Below are 20,786 nucleotides of genomic sequence, written 5' to 3'. Positions count from 1 at the left end.
CCACTGAGTAAGGAGCCCGATGCCAGGCTTGATCCCAGGACCCTGGGATCATAACCTAAGCCAAAGGCAGACACTTAACCAACTGAGCCACCCGGGTGCCCCTTTGTCCTCAGTTTACGTTGAGTTTATCCCTAGGTCCCAGACAGGCTTCTGTAACAATAACTAAGTTCTGTAGTCCATGTCCTTGGGTCAAGGTGAGTGGCTTTTCCTGACCCAACTTCTCAACTCTCCCCACAGTGAGTCTCTCTCTTTCTTCAGCACATTTTCTCTTAATCGTCTTTTATTTTCTACCCTCGGCAAGAGTCTTCTTATTAATGTATTTTTTTCATGGGGATTTGGAAAACTTTGATTTATTATTTCTTAATTCATAGGCTCTTGAAGAATTACTGCTGGAAGGCACCTTAAAAATCATTGAACCTAGGGAACCTCAAACAGAGAACTATTCTCAACATTGTGCTAGGCACGGATAGTCAATCATGGAATTTTTTTTCCTCCTGCTGAGATCATACATGATCTCAGAATCATTTTCAACACAATATTCCATGTAGAAATTATCAGTCCACAAGAAACTATCAATCCACCATCACAATCAATCCATCATATAGGTAGTGAAACTTGCCTGACATCCTTGATGTAGTTCAAAGCTGCTATTTTGCTAATGAGGCCCGAAGAGCAGTGGTGACTTAATAATGAACTCAAACTAGAACCTAAGTTACTTGACCCTCATGACTGTTGGTCCAGGGTTTCCCTTTTCACACAGTCACCCGTCCTCCTTCAATAGTCATTCAAGTCCTAGAATTTATATCCTATTTTTTGGCATTACCTAATAGTATTTAACAATATGATTAAAAAGCATAATACACATGTCTTAGCCTTATCAAAAAGACATCTGGGCCCTCACAGATGTTATAAGCTTTGAAGACAAGGGCCTGTTTTACACTTTGTATCTTTCACAAGTTCTAGCCCTGTGTCTGGCACATGGCAGGTATTCAAGAAAAATTTTCTGATACGTTCCATTATGTGTATGAAACAAACAGGGGCTCTATCCTTAAATTCTCACTAAGAATCAGTGAAAAATCCTGCTTCCTTGCTTATAAATAGTATTTATTTGAAAGGACTCCATGCATGATGACACATACCCTCCCTTTTTTTTTTAAGAGGGACACCTTATGTTTAAATAAATTCCCGTTTCACCCGAATGTTTTAGGGGAATGAAATTATTGTATCAATGACTGGGCTGCCCTGTGACACTTCTATTTCAAAATACAAGGGGCAGTGTTGTGGTTTGGGGCTCAAAAGTCCTGAGAAATGACAGCCTTTCTTCTTTTTGTTTTTCATGGTGACATCTATTGACCATAATCTGTGGTTCTGTGTGATGCTCACAAGACAGAATTGTTAGGACAGAAAGATAAAGGCAAGGAGATGAAGAAAAAGCACAGGAAGAGAGAGCGTAGGTAGGGGGCAGCATTTTACAATACAGCAATGAGATACTTGTTTTATTACTTAAAAATAGATTTTAAAAGCTGTACAAGCCACAGCTGACATCATACTTAATGGTGAAAGATTGAATGCTTTCCCCATAAAGTCAGGAACAAGACAAGAATGGCTGCTCTTGCCACTTCTATCCAGTATTGATCTGGAGGCTCTAGCCAGGTCAATCAGGCATGACAAAGAAATAAAGTGTCATCCAGATTGAAAAGGAAGAAGTAAAACTCTCTTTTTAGGCATGATGATATTGTATGTAGGAAGTGCTAAGGAATCTACGAAAAAAATTATCAGAACTAATAAATAGGTTCAGCAAGGTAGGAGGATATGATTGATATAAAAACTATTTACATTCCTATAAACTTGAAATGAACAGAATAAAAATGAAACTGAGAAGATAATTCACATGCAAAAAAAAGAAGACATTGGAATCCTACCTCATATCATATACACAAAACTAACTCAAAATGGATCAAACACTTAAATGGAAGAGCTAAAACTATAAAATTCTTAGAAGAATATATGGATGTAAATCTTCATGACCTTGGATTAGGTAATGGTTTCTTTTGTATGACACCAAAAACACAAGTAACAAAAGAAAAAATAGGTAGACTGGACTTTATCAAAATTAAAAACTTTTGTGCATCAAAGGACACTAGCAAGAGACTGAAAAGACAACCTACAGAATGATAGAAAATAACTGGAAAGCATACATTTGATAAGATATTAATTTTCAGAATATATAAAGAATTTCTACAATTCAACAATAACAAAAAAGCCCAATTTAAAAATGAGCAAAGGATCTGAATAGACATTTCTCCAAAGAGGGTATAGAAATGGCCAATTAGCACATGAAAAAAATGCTGCACACCAAGAGTCATGAGGGAAATGTCAATTGCAACTACAATGAGATACCACTTCAGACCAAATAAGCAGAAAGACATATAATAACAAGTGTTGGTGAGAATGTGGAGACACTGGAACTCTCATACACTGATGGTGGGAATATAAACAGGTACAATCACCTTGGAAAACAGTCTGGAAGTTCCTCAAAACATTAAACATGGAGTTATCATAAGACCCTGAAATTCTACTCCTAGGTATATACCCAATGGAAGTAAGAACACTTGTCCACACAAAAATATATTCACAAATGTTCCCTGCAGCATTATCCATAATAGCCAAAAAGTGGAAAGAACCCAGATATCCATCACCTGGTGAACGGATAAATTAAGTGAGATGTATCTTTACGATGGGATATTATTTGGCAATGAAAAAAAATAAAAGTACTTATATATGCCACACTATCTGTGCATGAGAACATTATGTGAAGTGAAAGGAGCAGTCACAAAAGACCACATAGTATATAATCCCATGTATATAAAATATCCAGAATAGGCAAATCTATAGACAAAATAGATTAGTAGTTGCCTAGGGCTGGGTAGGGTGGAGGTGGGGGTGAGGCTGGGGGGCAATGGGAAGTGATGGCTACAGGGTTTCTTCATGGGGTGATCAAATGTTCTCAAATTGATTATAGGGATGACTGTCTAACTAAATATATTAAAAACCTCTGGATGGCATACTTTAAATTAGTGACTTGTATGGTATGTGAATTTTATCTCATTAAAGCTGTTATTAAAATAGATACATGTGCACATAATACTTTAATTTTGGTGATTAAATTTCACTTGTCAGTTCTCTTCTATGTCTGTCACAACAATCCATGTATTCACTTAGATGACCCACACATGTATTTCCATGACAACTGTCTTAGCTTTATAATATGTAACAGACTACACATATTTGTGAAGAACAGGTAGGTATTTTTTATAAAATCCATCCTTTTCGAACAATTAATTTATAAGAAAAAATTTAAAAAATGAAAACACTAAACTATCTTTTCTCTTCTTCAGTGTAATCACTACATCACCTTCATCAACACATCATTTCTGTGGACCACTGGCAGGTTTACCCCCAGTATTTAATATATTTACCACAAATCTATTTCATCAGAGAATACATGATTACTTTTAGCAGTACATTTATAACAGTACTCTACTGTCTGGTAGCTCCATAATTTCTTTGTTACTGAAAGCCTAAATGTTAATTATAGTTAAACCCTTGGCAGCCAAGAGAACTTAATATTTCAGTTATTTTGTACCTACCCCTTTTGAATCAATCACTCCAGGTTTCGCATTAAACTTCACTGTCTTCAATCGGGCACGCTCCTTTCTTTCCACCCTAAAGAAAATTGAAAATACAGAGTTGATCACACGGCAAGGCATTTATGAGTAAGTTCCTTACTAAATGAAGAATATCTCTTCTTATCCTACATCTCAAATACAATACATTCTAAAGTACTCCCGTTTCTTTGTTTGGTAAAAAAAAGTCTTGGTATATTGTCTCTAAGAGGCTAACACATCCCTTGAAACTTCTGTGTGATGTCTACTGAATCACAGTGATTGGAAGAAACAAAAAAGGAGAAAAACTAATATTAGTTACTTAAATGCCTGAATAAATCAACCAAAAATCTATTATAAGAAATCACAGTCCACAGAGATGAACACTTAAGTGGAGACTAAATAAACTTCTTTCTTTTCCTTTGTTCACCTGTGCACACTTCATCTCTCCTACTCTTTTCTTTTGGTTTCCTTTTTCTTCCCTTCCCTTAGCAACACTACAGTATTTACCTTGACCTCAAAACCAAACAGGTTATGGGTAATCTTGAATTTTTTCCTTTTCCCCAGTCCTGTTCTCCTGTCATCTCTGCAGATTTCATCATTGTACCTGACACTTCATTCATTCATCAAACACTCATCGAGTGCCTATCATGTATCAAGCTAGGAGTTGGGGAACAAAGAAAAAAAAATTAAAAAGCATGACTGCAATAAACACCCAGGAATGTGCTCCCGGTAGGAACAAAGACATAAAGAGACTGATAATGCTGTAGTAAGACTGTTGACAGCAATGGGGGAGGGGCATCTATCTCATTGGAGGATGAGAAGGAGGGGGTAGAAAGCATTGGGGTGGGCTTCCTGGAGGAGGTGTCAATTTATGTGAAACTTGAAGGACAAGAAAGAGCTTGCTGGCAGGAAAAGTTCAGGGAGAATTTCTCAGACAGAAGGAACAACACATACTATGAGGATATAAGCAAGTGAAAGATTGTGGAAGATTCTGGTATGGGGTATATACAGGATGGGATGTACGACAGTGAGGTGGTGAGGTTTCCTTATAAAAGATACCCATCCACACTAGGGACTCGGGCTTTTTCCTTGGGGAATCTTCATGAGTTATGAGAGGACATAAAGCAGAGAAATGACCAAATGGGTTAGCATTGGAATAAATGACCATGGTGGAGGAGGAAGATAGGCTGGAAGAGAGAAGGGACAGTGGGAAGCAGGAGGCCTGTTGAGAAGTTACTGCCACAATCCTGGCCAGAAATGATAATGAGGTAGAAGGGAGGGAAGGGTTTAAGAAACAGTAGTAAACTAAAATTGGTAGGACTTGTGCCTGTTTGAAGGATGGGGTTGAAAGAGGTAAAGAGAAGGTAAGTATATCCTTGACTTTTGTTTGTTTGAGCCTTTTGAATTAGACATGATCACTCCTTCCTTTAAGACACTACAGTACTTATTTGTATCTTCATGTTGTATTATCTCTTGTTTCCTTGTGTTTATTTTCCCAGCGCACATACAAAGCTGTATATTCCTTGAGGGCGAACCCATATGTCACTCTGCAGCACCCTGGAGCAAATCCTCAACAAACTGCTGTTAACTAAAATAATCTTCCATGCCTTGTTTTGACTTGATTATTTGCTTAAATATGGCCAATTCTAATTTCAAAAATGGGGAAAGAAAAGAGAGAAGAAAAACCCCAAATCTACAGAAATTAATGGTTTATAAAATCTAAGCTATTCATAGATCAATAATTAACAACATATTGCTTTTTAACTGAGAGCTCTTTTGTGTTCCCAGTTGAAACACCGTGCAGATCGGGGTTTCTATAGTTACAGAAACAGAGTTCCAGAATATATTTCAGTGCAAGAGGAGAATATTTGAGTGGAAACAGCTGAACAAAAATTTTCATATCTAACCTCAGATATTAAAGCAATATGTTCCACTGAGAGTTTCTACAGACCACAGTTGGGAAGAGCACAAGGAAGACTTCAGAAAAAAGGTAAGCTGCCAAGTGGAAAGATGCTCACTCAGAAAATGCCTGTTCTGAGCAACTTTAGCTTTTCCCGGTTTTAATTCAAGTGCAAATGTTAATTCATATTCATCTCTTTGGATCCTTCTAAAACCGTTCTTACAGCCCTGACTTTATCCTGGCTTCTTTGCATTAACCAGGATAATTATGGGAAACACTAGTACATCAGATGATGCCAAAATGACATGCAGAGGACACATGGTTATTTGATCAGACTATGCAAAAAATTGTGCACGGACCCACAGAACTCACAGGGCTCCATACATGTATTAGGCTGAAGTCCGGATTCTAAGAACAGTTTGGACAGAACATTCTAATTTTTACCCCCTCGTTTCTAAGCTCACCCTTTTCAGATTTTTTAAGAAATGTCCCTATTAGGCTATCTTTACTGATTCATCCCTTAAATCTTAAGAGGATTTCAGAGAATGTTAAGTCAGATGGACACACACACATACACACACACACATGCCTATTATCTGCTATGGTTTATTAATCTTCAAACAGGCAATAGAAAAAACCATTTTTAAAGTGTTATTGTAGGTGGCATGGTTTTGGCTCACTCATGAAGGAAGTTGGAAAGTTTTGCTTTCTCTTGGGGTTGGAAGTTTCATTAATGATCATGATGATACTACAAGTGTTGGCTGAAGTTTTTACACATAATTACTAGTAAAAAATTCCTTTACACTTACAATGTCTCATTTGGTTCTCACAATAACCAAGTGATGTAGGTATTACTGACCCCATTTTATGGCTGGGAAAGCTGAGACTTGAAGCTTGCCAAGTTTATAAAGTGGTAGAAATAGGGCCTGAACACACAGCTACTAAAAGCTAACCTGAGTGTCTGTTCACATCTACTCAGTTTGGGAAACAGCGTTCAAGACCTTCCATGTTTCTCTTTTGCAGTGGGAATTCTCACCATAAATGAGATTTTGGATGAGTCATACACAGTTTTAAGGCCAATACAGTTCTTCAGAAATCTGCATTAAGTTTTTCACAAATGATAACCAACATTCTCCCTTGCATGCCCATATCCCAAATGTCCTGAATTAAATAAACCATAACCTAATCACTTACATAACACCATACCATAACAGGCTGGGCTTTATATATATATATATTTTAAGAGTGTGAGAGCTGGGGAGAGGGGGAGGAGGGCAGAAGGAGAGGAAGAGAGAGAGAATCCTAAGCAGACTCCACGTCCATTGTGGAGTCCAATGCAGGGCTTGATCTCGTAACCCTGAGATCATGACCTGAGCTGAAATCAAGAGTCGGATGCTTAACCAAATGAGCTACCCAGAGGCCCCTGTGCTTTAAAATTTAGAATAAATTTTAACACTGAAATTTAGGTTAGCTAAATGACTACATGCAGCACTATAAATATTTAATCATGTCATAAATATTGAATTAATTTCTCTCCTTGGCAGTCTTTTTGCATTCACTGTAACCCCATCATAGTTTTGCTTTCCCATCACAGAGGCCCATGTCAATTACCTCTCTCAGTGGTAGGTGGCTGTGTCTTATGTTCTCTCCTACCTACCTCAGCCCCTTCCTCTCTTCTAGTGCTTCTTGGGATGCAGGTGGATGGTTTACTGCTCAAATGAAGAGTTAGGGCTGGGAAATAGGGCTCTAAATAATGGTGTGTTCTTTCAAGCACTAAAAGCTCAAATACAAAGAAAAGAAAATACCCATCATTTGAGTGTGTACAAAGTATTCAATGTTGTTCTAAGCACTTTGCCTATATTATCAATAACTGCACAATGATCCAGGGCTTAAGATGGAGCTGGGCATATAGTAGGTGCTTAATGAATCTTTGTTTAATAAATGAACAAATGAATGAGCAAATGCATGAATAAACCCTCAAGCAGCATTCTTGTGAAAATTGAGGCTCAAGAGTTAAGTGACTTGCCCTCAAGCAGTGTTTTTAATAAAACATTATTTACCAGTTCATGACTTTTTCACTTGGTAAGAATCTACAAAAGTTTAAAGTTTAGCATCACCTTCTCTAATTATGTTACTAAGTAAGACTCTTTTGTCAGAAATAGATGATATTAAAGCCCACAGGTCTTTACCTAAGGAAATGGTGGACCACCTGTATAGAAAGACTGAATTGAGATGAGAAATACTGTCTTACTTCTCTCACACTCAAGAGGCAAGCAATTAATTAGATTGTTTAAGCAGAAATAATATTCTCCACCCTAGTTTGGTCACTGACCAAAATGCTGAAAATATAAACTGGATGGCAAAATCTGAGCAATCAATTCTGACAGCTAGCATCTCCAGGGAGTACCAAATGGTCATGCTTCAATGAGCCCAACTGTCTCCCTCTGCCCTCTCACCCATTTCCCATCTGGCATTTTCAGGTCCTGGCCAAACACATAATGAGGTCAGGCTTGGAGCACTGGATGGTGGGAGCATCATTTGGTGCTGGTGTTCCTGCACCCGTGCTCTACAAGGATGGAAATGCCATCCATGTGACTGGCCATAGACTCTGTGTGAAGGCTAGGTGAGTAAACCTTAATGCGATGCTAGCTACAAACCTGTCATCTGAGAGCCCAGGTGACCATCACTATGGGGCAATGAATAAAGACTCAGATTAAGAGACTGTTGAACAAATCATATCTTGGCCACTCATAAAAACTACATAGTCTCAGGCAACAGTGATTCTATTCTAAGAGCCCAGGTTTTGAAATCATACAAGTCTGGGTTTGAATCCTGCATCTGCCACTTACTAGCTCTGTGACTTAGGGAAGGTCATTCAGCGTCTTAGGATCTCAGGATTTATGTCAGTAAGCTTAGAGTACTGACACAGACTTCAAAAAATTACGGTGAATGTTAAATAAGATAATATAAAAATTGTTTAGCCCAGTGTCTGATACATATTAAGAACTCTTAATTGATAATTCTAGTACACTCTTGGTAGAGTGTAAAGCCATCTGGTCTTGCTATCAGAGACACTTGGGTTCAGCCAGTGGTTAGCTGTGCCTCCTTGGGCAACAGACCCTCAGTTTCCTTATGAGGCTTTTGTGAAGATGAAATGAAATTGTGTATCTGAAAGCACTTGGCACCATACGTGGTTTGTGTGATCATCAGATGGAATTCGTCCTTCTGTCTGCTTGACCCTGGTATGGACTCAATGTGTTGTCCCTCATGAATGGATTAGTGCCCTTATAAGAAGAGGCATGAGAAATGATCTCTCTTTTAGCCATGTGAGGGTACAGCAAGCAAGCTATTCACAAACCAGGAAGAGGGCCCTCACTGGAAACCCACATAATCAGTGCCTTTTAATTTGGACTCTCTAGGCCTTTAGAACTGTGAGAAATGAATGTCTGTTGTTAAGAGTACCCAGTCTATGGTATTTTGTTATGGCAGCCCAAGCTGACTAGGACAGTACCTTTGGTTAGAAAGAGCCCTCATTAACCTAATAACAGTGTAGCTGTGCCTTAGTCACATGTTTAGTCCCACAAACATGTGATTCCAGTTGGGCTCCAGTGACCCAATGACAGTGCTTGGCACACAGACACTGCTCAAACAATGCTTGCTGATTTAAATTTTGCCAAGTCTTATTTTTGTAACTTTGTGGGGAAGGACTGCATATAAGTTAAAAGTATCAGTTCTGTTGGGGCGCCTGGGTGGCTCAGTCAGTTAAGTGGCCAACTCTTGATTTTGGCTCAGGTCATGATCTCAGGGTTGGGAGACTGAGCCCCACGTCAGGCTCCATGATGAGCGTGGAGCCTGCTTAAGATTCTCTCTCTCCCTCTCCCTCTGTCTTTCCCCTCCTCTCTTTTCCTCTCTCCTTAAAAATAAAGAAGAGTATCAATTTTGTAGCCTGGATTCAAAACCTGGTTCTGCCACTTACTATTTGGGCAATATCAGGTAACGTAATTAACCTTTCTATGCCTCAACCTCCTGATTTGTAAAATGGAGATAATGATAATCTAATAGTAAATCATATTTGTACCAACTCCCACTTATTTTGAGCTAGAGTTGTAAGATGCTAAATGTAGTGTGAAATGAGAAAGCCTTGCAGTAAGAACTCTTTGTGGGGTAGGATTATAAATGATTTTTATTTCTTCTTTTTACTTTTCAAAAATTTCCCACTTTCCTACAGTGAAATGTGTTTGTGTTACTTTTATAAACATATAAAATAATAATAACATTTTTTGAAAGGATTAAAATCCTAAGGAGAAAAGTTGACAGAAACTCATTTATGGCCATAAACACACACACACACACACACACACACACACACACGGAAGCTACTGTGACATTCATGGATAGAATGCAAATAAATATCAACATTAGAGTCACTAGACAAACTTCTTTTTCAGGCTAGCTGTAGTATGGTTGTTAGGATGGTATTTATCCAAAATAAAAAAGATAGTCAACTTGACAATAACGACCAGGAGGTGGAAAATTGCCTCAAGAGGAATAGCACTGAGAATGTTCCTTGGGGAGAAAATGAAGTATAATTGAACAAATGAAGGGCTATTGACAAGGCTGGTTAGAATCACAGAACCTCTGGGTTGGAAAGGGCCTGAAAAATTGTGTAGTTAACTCTCTATACAAAGCTTGAGTCCCTTTTATTATATTTCCTGACACCAGACCTTCTATTATCAGAATCACCCGGAGGGATTTACAAACAAATACAGATTTCCAGGACCCACTCCAGATGGACTGAATTAGAATATTTGTGTGTGTGTGTGTGCGTGTGCTTGTGCACCCTCTCTCTCTCTCTCTCTCTCTCTCTCACACACACACACACACACATGCATACACAGAGGAGAGGGTCAGAGAGGGAGGGAGCGGGCATGTCTAAGCTTTTATAATGCTTCCTTGGCATGAAAACCACTGTTCTGGCTCACTATCTTCCTACGTAATCCATACCATCTCTACACAGCTCCAACCAGTAAAAGAGTTTCTTTAAGATGAGCTGAAATCTATTCCCACATAGCTTTCCTTCCTCTACCTCACTTCCATCCTTGGGGCCATATTCAATAAGACAGCTCTTTCTTCTACAGATTAGCCACTCAGATAGCTCTGATGAATTAAATAGAAGCAAACCAAAATGCACGTTGCTGTGACTTTTTTTTTAAGTAAATGGAAATGGAAAAACAGAATATAAACTAGTGCTGAGAGTCACTGCTTTGAATATACACCCTTTGAGAAAACCCTACAAGCCACAGTACAAACTCAAAATGTCCTCTCAAAGCAATGTGAAGCAACTATTGTGGAGCCCAGAGGTTTATTAATTTATATTTATTTTTATTAAAAGGTTTTATTTATTTGACAGAGAGAGAGAGAGAGAGAGAGAGATAGAGGGTGAGCGCGCACAAGCAGGGGGAGTGGCAGGCAGAGGGAAAAGCAGGCTCCCAGCTGAGCAGGGAGCTGGACACAGGACTCGATCCCAGGACCCTGGGACTGTGACCTGAGCCAAAGGCAGGTGCTTAACCGATTGAGCCACCCAAGCATCCCAGAGCCCAAAGGTTTAAAGAGACCCAGAGAACTATGTGCTGGCAGGAGACCCACACAGGGGCATGGAGGGTAGGGAGGTTCTCTGGAGTTTCAGCAGCTTCTTTGTGACTCCTCCCCACTAACTATGAGGGAGCATCTGTGTGACAGTCAGCCTGCTGCCCTCTCCCCACATTCCCCCCGGGCTGTGTGGTCAGAGGCAGAGAAGGACCAGTCTTCTCTGGGGTGCTAATTCCCCACAGAGTGATTCTTGGGTATGAATGACCTCTTCCTCCTACGGTTTGTGCTAGCTCCGTCGCTGGATCTCAGCCTAGAGCACTCAGTTATTCTGAGGACTCTTTACAGAGGTATTTGGGGTGTTTGGAGAGGAGGAGAAAAGCCCTTTGAGAAACCTGTAGCTTGAGAAAAGCTGGTGACTGCCTTGAATAAACGTTATTCCTGACTTTAATTTCATAACTGTATCTCTTTACTGGGGTACAGACAAATGTTTCATGGACAGCATCTTGGTGCCAAAAAGAGGTTCATGGGAAGGAAAGTTCCTCCCTGGTCATGATCACTATAAGCTGCTGGAATGCATGATGGAGTTGGCTGTTCCAAAGTGTATTCCTGTCTTTTGAAAGCATAGTTGACTAAATGTTTAGAAGAGAAAGAGCATGGTTCTCTTGACTCAGGAAACACATACAGAACTAAGTATCTGATTGAGTGAAGGTGGGAGTTGAGGGGTGGGTGGGGAACAGGAGTAAACTAAACAGTAACAAACAGTTATAAACCCAGTCTTAGAACTCACCAGATGTTCAAACAACTCGTATCCCAAGCATCTGAATTTGAAATTAAGGTTTTTAGTTTTTCTGCCATCAATATTTGAACGTAATACATAGGTAGGACCTTCACTTAGCATATTGTACTTTATTTGGCTTTCACCTGAACTTTCTGTAAGGTTATCTGTTAAGTCTGAACCTCTGGAATAACATCTGAGTGTGTAAGTCAGCATACGTGCTGATAAGATGATCTTAAAACATGTGGATGCTGGTAAATGTTTTAGGAAGGTGGTGTAAGCTGATTCCCTTTCTTTCGTTATGCCTTACCATAGTCACCAGTTTTGGTAAAACCCTTATATGAGATGAGTGAGAATATTTAATTCATGTCACCTGTCACCACTGACAATTTCCCCACAGATTGACTATCCCACTCAAACGGTTATTTTGTGAACAGTTTGCCATATCTTCATCCTCCCTATTTCCACCCCCTAGATAGCTGAAAAGCAAACACTTTGAAATAGAAAAGGCCTTTTTACCTCCGTTTGCTGGGGATGACCCCCATCTCCTCACTGTCCCCCTCCAGCGTGACTCTCCTGGCTTGCCACCACTCGTCATCAGAGGCGTTGATAACATGGAGAATATCTCCATATTTAAAACTAAGTCCTTGACTTGGCAGCCCACTGTCCTTGCTCTTGTCATAGTCAAACATGGCTCTGTAGAAATGACAAGAGAGAACATCATTAGGAACTTCTGCAGCACAGATCTCAAATTCACCATTTTGATTACCCACTCTTGCCCTGAGAATCCTTCATCCATTCGATAGCACTCCCAGAATGACTTCCAGGATTGCAGTCTACATTCCCACTACTATGGTCACAAATCAACCTTAGTTCCTTCTTCTCCCTGGAGGCTACAGGGGCAGCCTCTGGACCCCTAAAACTGGGGTACTGCTTCTTTTCTTGGAGACCATCCTATGTGGCAAGGTGATAATGGGAGATGTGGCAAAGGCATTTCAGTACCTGAGATTATTTTCACTCCCACTACAATCAAATGTTAAAAGTCACTACAGAGAAGGAAATAATGAGGAGAAACATGGACATCTTTCTGAATGAAGCATTTTGTGTTATGAACAAATCCTCTCAGATGTATCAGTCCATACAACTCTTTCCTTTGCAATGGGGAAAAATGGTAACAACTTAAATGTCATCCCATGGGGGACTGTGATCCTTCCACTCACGGGACTATCAGACTGTTACTGAAGTTGAATGGTTGCAGTTTAATCACTGTATTATACACCTGAAACTAATATAATGCTGTATGTTAATTACACTGGAATTCAATTTTTTAAAAAAGAAAATGCGAATTAAAACCACAAAAACATAAATAAAGAATAAAATAAATTGAATGGTGGCAAAGGTTAATCCAATGGCATGAATAAATGCTCAAAATGCAATAATGAAAAAATATAATTACACCCATGTTTATATGTCTACAGATCAAGATTATATGAATAAGACAAATCCTTTTGCTTGCACAGAATGCTAAGCCTACCTCAGCATCCTGCTCATCACTCTGAATTGTAATTCTTGCTTTATGTACCATGTTTCCCTCACTAAAGAGCACATGCTGAGCCTTTGCTAAGCCAAACACACTGCAACATGTGTAAATTGGTGGGGTGAAGGAATTGCAAACAGAATGGAAATGACCAAGACCTTAGTAGCTAGGTGTTGCCTTATGTAGCTGACAATTTGTGTCAAATCTTATACTGCCTGCCTCCTCCTGTATCTCCCCTCACCAACCACCACCACATACATAGAGCATACAAGTTCTCAGAAGAAGCAGATTTTGCCAGCTCCCTGCTTATTCCCTTTTGATACCATTCTGACAATTTCCTTAGAGTGTAACCCACTATGCAAGCAAAACTAGACAGATCTGGGGAACAGATTTTTTCTAAGATCACTGAGGACCAAGTATGGTTCTTTTCCTTTCTTCCTTTCTTTTCCCCTCATGAAAGAAATGTCACATCTGCTGTCATGGCAACCAAAAAGAGCTGAAGACGGCATGCAGAGCTCTCAAATATTGCAGGAAAATCTGAATTACTTGCAACACACCTCCTTCTTCCACTAACTCTGTCCCTAAGTCATGGAATTGGGGAAGAGTTTCTCGGTCGAAGCTCCCAGAATGACTCACTTCCACCTTGACCATCTGCATCTTCCCTACTGAAGACTTTGGCAAAGCTCCACCCAGGCAAAAGGGGGCTGAGAGAGGGCAGAGGCGCACTTCTGATGCTCTTACCTGTCTGGTTGGGTGAGGTGACATAAATGAATGAGCACTCCGGAGCCACGGGTTTTTGTAATGCAAAATTAGTCCAATAACTACATTTGCACGGAGCTGCTATGAACATTAATAAGACATACGAGGCTCCCAGCTCATGGTAGGTGCAGCGTAGCAGCTGGAGCATAGTGGTTAGGAATAGAAGCCCCGGGGTCACACTGTTCGAGTCCTTTCCTTGTTCTACTACTTCTTGCCAGTCATACAGCTCATTATCCACACAAGCTACTTCACCTTTCTTAGGCCTCAGATTCCTCATACATAACAGCAATGATAACAGTACCCCCATCATGAAACTGTTGTATGAATGAAATGTGACATAACGTAATACATGTAAAAATAAAGCACGCACAGCAATGCCTGGCACACAGTGATGATCGTCAAGTATGAACTGTCACTATCCTCTCGCCTTTCCCCTGTCAGGTGACGTTCATAAAAATCCTTTGTATAGATTCTACTCTGTGCAAAAAAGAGTTAACATAGCAAGCTTGAGACTGCTATTTTAAAAAGACCCGCCCGCAAGGATGGCTCTTGGCTGACATCTGGGAAATTAGATTTTGGGAAGGTTCTCACTATTTCCTGTTAGGAATGGCTCACCATGCCTAAACTGTTTGTATAAACAACATTTGAAGGGAACATTTGCTTTTCTTCCGTGAGTCCAGGAATTGTGGTATGGGCCAAGCAGAAGGTGACTACATGATCAGCCCCCAACAAAAACCCTGGATCCTGAGTCTTTAATGAGCTTCCCTGGTAGACAACATTTTACACCTAGTATCACAATTTGTTGCTGGAGGGATTAGGCATGTCCCATGTGACTCCACTGGGAGAAGGCTCTTGGAAGCGTATGCCCAGTTTCCTCTTGATTTTGTCCCAAGTTCCTTTCCATTTGCTGATTTTACTTTGTATCCTCTTGCTGTAATAACTCATAGTCCTGAGAATGACTATGCTGAATCCTGTGAGCCCTCCTAGTGAATCATCGACCCTTGGGGTTGTCTTGAGGGTCTAGAGATTGCAAATCATTTTCACATACACTACTCATTTGTGACTCAATCCATTCCACAAAGAAGGATGATGGATACAGTATTATCCCCTTTTTATAGAAGAGGGATAGACTAACCTCAGCATACAAGGGTCAGCAGCCTCAGGCTGGAGTGTGGGTCTTCTGATCTGGAGTCCTAGTGCAATGCTCTTTATTTTGTTCCCCATCAGAACCCCCCACCCCCACCCCCACCCCCAAGTCTGAGAGGTGGTGACAAGGTGGCAAGGATGATGACCCTGACGGCTACCACTACTTATGCTCATGTTAGGTAGCTTGGCACTTTGTATCCGTTGTCTTATTTGACATCATAAGAACCTGAAGGTAAAAAATCAGTACCCTCATTTTCCAGATGAGGGAAGGAATCTCAGGACATTAAGGCAGCTGCCCCAGGTCACATGTACACATGTGGTGGAGACTGCATTGAGAATATGGTCTGTCTGGCTCCAAAATCCACATTCTTGGACATTGCATTGTATGGCTCAGTTTCCCAGCCTGTTTGTCCTCTGGCCATGCTCACAATTTAGAAGTACCAGGAACTCTTCACCTCCCTTCAAGGCTGACCAAACTCCGCCACCCCTTGCCCCCAAATCCCCGAAGCTCCCTTACGGCTCAGTTCTTGTCTCAGTATTTATTATCCTCAAAGTCTTTGAACCTCTGGTTTAGCTCCAGGCTCCTTCTGGATGTAAAGTGTGGGGAGCGTAGGGAGAAAAGCCATCAGGAAAGCTGGCAGGTGGTCGCCAAGAAGGCAAGCTCCAGGGTCGGACTGCCTGGGTTTGCAACTTTTTAACCATGTGATCTTAAGCAAGTTACTTAGCTTCTCTGGGCTTTAGGTTTTCATCATTGTAAAACTGGCATACAGTAACACCACCTACTTCAAAGAGTTGTGGTGAGGATTAAATGAAATAATGTATGGAAAGTACTGCGACACCAGCTTGGCACAGGCTGCGCTTGATAGATGGCAGCTACTATTACTATTATAATTGTTTTTCTGCAAAATGGGCTGGCTTTGAATCAGGGGATCTGGGTCCCCATGTGTATGGGAGGGGAGGAGAGACTGTTCCTGGTGGTCCCTACCAGGCCAGACATTCAATCTACTGCGCTCCGTTCTATTCCCAAGAATCCCCGAGGGAAGGTGTCCCCCCTCCTGCCTTGAGTGATAGGTGTCCCCGCAGAGGGGGCTCAGTAATACGCTCCTCCCCAGTTCTATTTCTCTCGGGCAACCCGCCCCTCGAGGATTACACTGATTTCAGACTTGTCAGGTCCTGGAAAACAAGCAGCTGATACATTTCGGCAGCTTCTGGCTCCTTTGGATATTAATGGATCTTCATGTCTGGGAGAACTGCTACGGTGCCCCATCACCTAATTTAAAAAGCGATAAGCTGTTTTTAATTTGCTTTATGTGCTAATTCATCACAGCAACTTTTATAAAATGCCATTAAGACTCACACTTTCCACCTAGGGTGCTTTTAACAAGTCCATTAGACAAGTAGAATTAGAGAGGAATAATGCAACGTCTCTCTCATCCCTCCTGGACCTCCTGCATTTCACCATGTGGTGGCCCTTTGCCAACTGGGCAAGTCTAGGAAGGGGAGTGAAGCCGCTGCTCATCCTCGTGGCTATGCAACATGATGGGAGACACCTGAGCACGCAATGGAAATTGTGCTTAAGTGCCCCACGAGGTGCTAAAGACCTCATATTTATCTTCTCACTCAATGTATTGGGCAGGCAAGGCAGCATGTGGGTTATATGCCAAGCTTGGGAGAGAGAAGAGACCTGGGTTTATGTCCCAACTCTGCTATTCTTAGTTGTGAATTTGGGGCATGTTACCTAACCTCCTCGATGATCTCTTCACCATAGATGACCATTCCCTCAACTACGAAATGCACAGAATGATGGCATTAACTCAAAAGATTGTAACGAAGATCCCTCCATAGGGTGATGCATGTGAAATGCCCAACACCCACAGAGAAGGATTTCCACTTTGTTATTATTTCTGACAACAATCTTCCCATGTCAGCATTTTTTATCTCATAAAGGAAATGAGACCCAAAGAGCTGAAATGAAAAAAAGCTAATAAGTAGCAGAACCAGGATTCAAATATAGATAGATGTGTCGGAATCAAAAGCCCATGCTCCTGACTGTAGAATTCAGCTTGCAATTCCTGACAAGGAATGTTGTGCTTAGACCTCATCTCCAGAAATTTCATGATTTGGTGATCGCATTTATAATGGACTAGATGTCAGGAGAGAGGCATGAGTAGTTTATGGAGGGCACATTCAGTTCTCTCAACTGCCCCACAATGCACGGATTAGCCTTGTGTTGCAGATGAGGAAATACAGACTTGCATAATTCAAGCAACATGTCCAGTATCATACCAGCTATCATGTGACAGGGCAGGACTGAATGCAAGACCTGTCTGCCTCCAAGGCCTATAGACTTGCTTCACCAACCCATGCGTTGTTTTTGCAAGCAACCGTCTCCAACCAAAACCACCCATATTTTCTACTGGGCTTAGGCTGCAGTAATATTTAATGATTGTGGACCATAATAGCATGCATGTTTTCTGTGTTGGTCAGAGGATCAAGTTCCGGCTGAATCACTTTAAGGCTGGTATAGCAGAGAATCACAAAGGTAAAGAGAACTCCTGGGACCATGCCACTAGGAACTGAAAAAATTATTTGATGTGTCTCATGGTTATTGAAGATATAGTAGGGAAAATAATTCCCTAACCCCTTCTCCGAGAGGATGTCTACACCTTAATCCCCAGAACCTGAGAATATGTTACCTTCTATGGGAAGAGTATTCTTGACTATCTGGGTGGGCCCAATCCAATCACATGAGTCCTTAAAAGTGGAAGAGAAGGCAGAAGAATAGGTCAGAGAGATGTGACATGAGAGGTACATGGCGGCCATTGCTGGATTTGAAGACGGAAGAAGGTAATTTGTCATAGCAGCAATAGCAAGCTAATAACAGAGGACAAGAAAGAGGGTGATTTCATAGAGGGAAGGTAGAAGGCAAAATCCACCAGTTTGATGACCCTGCTAAAGTTTCTTTGCAATAAAAACAACTACTCAGCAACAATAATAACAGTCTACTGAATGCCTATTATTGGCCAGCCATGTGCAAAGCACTTTTGTGTTACATAATTTCATCTTATTGAGTTCATGTAAATAGCTTGGCATGTAAGTATGATTATTTCTACTTTGCAGATAAAAAACTTACGGCTTTAATTTCTTATACTTTATCCAATTCTCACAGAAACCCTATGAGATAAATATTATTTGTCCCTATGTTCAGACAAGGAAACTGAGGCAAAGAAGCAGCCTTTTCCTTCTCTGAAGACGTAAAGCACTCTGCTTGCACCTTTCTTGGGAAGCCTACAATGTCCAGTTTTGAATGGGAATGTGTCTTTCCTCTTCTACTGGATTAGAAGCTACTGAAGGTCAGGGGCTCCCAGGTCCAGCCTCTGCACAGTCCTTGCAGAAACTTTATAAATGAACAAATCAACCATCAGCTTACTCTCTTCTGTGCAGTGAACTTGTTTGGGCTGGAGAAGCTTTTGTTTCCATGACAACATTAAGACCCACAAAGCAGAGTGCTCTGACTCAATTTCCTTCCCTCCAGAAGTTGAGGCTTCTGCTTGATTAGAGGTTCTCACCTCTCTTTGCAGCAAGAGAAAGAAGAGCAGCAGAAGATAAAGTCTGCTCTCTACTCCATGCCGCTGTTCCATTGCTAAGGTATGCAGCTGAGGATCGTGCAAAAGTGTAGATATTGGAGTGAAGAGACACATTCAAGTGAGTACACTTCTTTCCACCTGAGTGTCACTGAGAATTGTCCACAACCAGTCTGGCCTTAGTTTATCAATGAACGGGCTTAATCATCCTAAGTATCAGCCCATTTGGAGAAATTTAATGAGGTGACATAGGAAAAGCCTTTAGCACACTAACTGCCAACCAACAGCTGCTTTACTTCACCTCTTCCCTACACTAGAAATGAGCGAGATATTTCTATAAGTATTGGCAGGAGATTATAATATGGTGTTTTAAAAATATAACATAAAAATACATATATTCAGTTAACTTTCTCAAGACATTTTCCCACCAGGGGGATGTGGGAAAGGAGTCTGCACTGGGAGCAGAGAGATCTGAAATTTAGGTGCTATTATTTTAAAAATCAGCCATTTCCAGTAGTTTTTCTTCTTAAAAGCATTCATTCGCCCCCTCACGAATCTAATAAATGTTTCAAACACAGAGATGGCACCCTGGAAATAGAAAGAAGCTTGGATGGAGTTAGGAGAGCAGGGCTCTAGTTCTGGCTTCAACGAAATCTCACCATGTGATCTCAAGTTTGTTACTGAACCTCTCTGGGCTTCAGATCCTATGTAATCAACAGGCCCAAAGCACTTTAAGGCATGTTTCAGCTGTCATGTTCTATGCCTTTGTCTTGCAAGGCACTGCGGGGCAATCAGGTTAACTTTCCACGTGGCTGGTAATGTATATGTCTCCTAGGACTGTGTTTGCTTTGTGAAAATCGCTCCACTCTATGCCATCTCCTCCATCAACCCTGGAACTTCTTTCCCCTGCCCTCCACCCTCACTGGACATAACCTCTCATAGGCTCTTATATCACATTGTACAGTGATTTCTAATCTTTGCAAATTCTAGTTTGTATATGCATGGGGGACAGGGGAGGTTTATATTCCTCCTATCCCCAGGGCCTACCACATAGCAGATGTCCAATAAAAGTTATTTTCTGTTATTACACACTTGTCACCTATACTTCTCATAGGGCAATCCTTGGAATTCAGCTGTGTACATTCTTTCTGATGAAGGCACAGACAGTTGGAAACAACAGGAAAGCCTGAGCAGCACCTAGCACTGGCTTCCCTGCCTTTCTTAGGAGATGATGAAGATTCATGCAGTGTTCCTGTCTCTCAAGTCAGAATGCATTCATCTCAGGGTAGAAGGAAATACCCAGTTCTGTACTGATTACTTTTCATGTCTCCTCGAGGAATCATATGTGCACCTGTGGATCAGTCACCATATCCAGGCTGATTGAGGTCTGGTGCGGCCACTTAATTCCCCATCTATTTCAATAATGAATTGTCATTAGTGAAAAGGGTGGCTGAATCCACCCACAGATCAGTGTTAGTGCATGAGAACACATTAGCTTCTGCCAATCCTTGCTAAGAGGGCACCGACCAAGATGCTGTTTCTCAGTGATTCCTGAGCACACATAGGCCTTACAATGTGCCAGGCACTGCTCTAGGTATTGATTATCTGTGATTCAAGAGATTCTACTCCTTAAAGCGTAGGCATTGTCTCCAGTTGAGAGAAGGGTAAATGCACTGTGTGCCATGGACTGTGGTATCACATGGGTTAGGCCATCTCATCATTAATAACCTTATAAGGCAGGTTGTGCTCTGTAAAGATACACTTCTCGTCATGCCAGATTGTTTCCTTCTATGTCTGGAGGATATTGGGAAACCATCAATTTCTACTG

At 41.0% G+C, this 20,786-nt stretch overlaps 1 protein-coding gene across 15 annotated transcripts in view; it reads right to left on the bottom strand.

The window, feature by feature from the left end:
* Positions 1-20,786, bottom strand: part of DLG2 (discs large MAGUK scaffold protein 2) — a 1,327,559-nt gene that overhangs the window by 52,618 nt on the left and 1,254,155 nt on the right. For all 15 annotated transcript variants that reach the window (XM_057316878.1, XM_048217415.2, XM_044390952.3 and 12 more), the window contains 2 exons: positions 12,452-12,628; positions 3,651-3,726 (listed from right to left, as the gene is read on the bottom strand). In XM_057316878.1, coding sequence (XP_057172861.1) covers positions 3,651-3,726; positions 12,452-12,628 — 253 coding nt within the window. The remainder of the gene's footprint in view (positions 1-3,650; positions 3,727-12,451; positions 12,629-20,786) is intronic.

This window comes from Ursus arctos, unplaced genomic scaffold (genome assembly GCF_023065955.2).
Source record: "Ursus arctos isolate Adak ecotype North America unplaced genomic scaffold, UrsArc2.0 scaffold_22, whole genome shotgun sequence".
NCBI lineage: Eukaryota > Metazoa > Chordata > Mammalia > Carnivora > Ursidae > Ursus > Ursus arctos.
The sequence above is the reverse complement of the archived record's forward strand: the minus strand, read 5'-3'. Positions and strand labels throughout refer to the sequence as shown.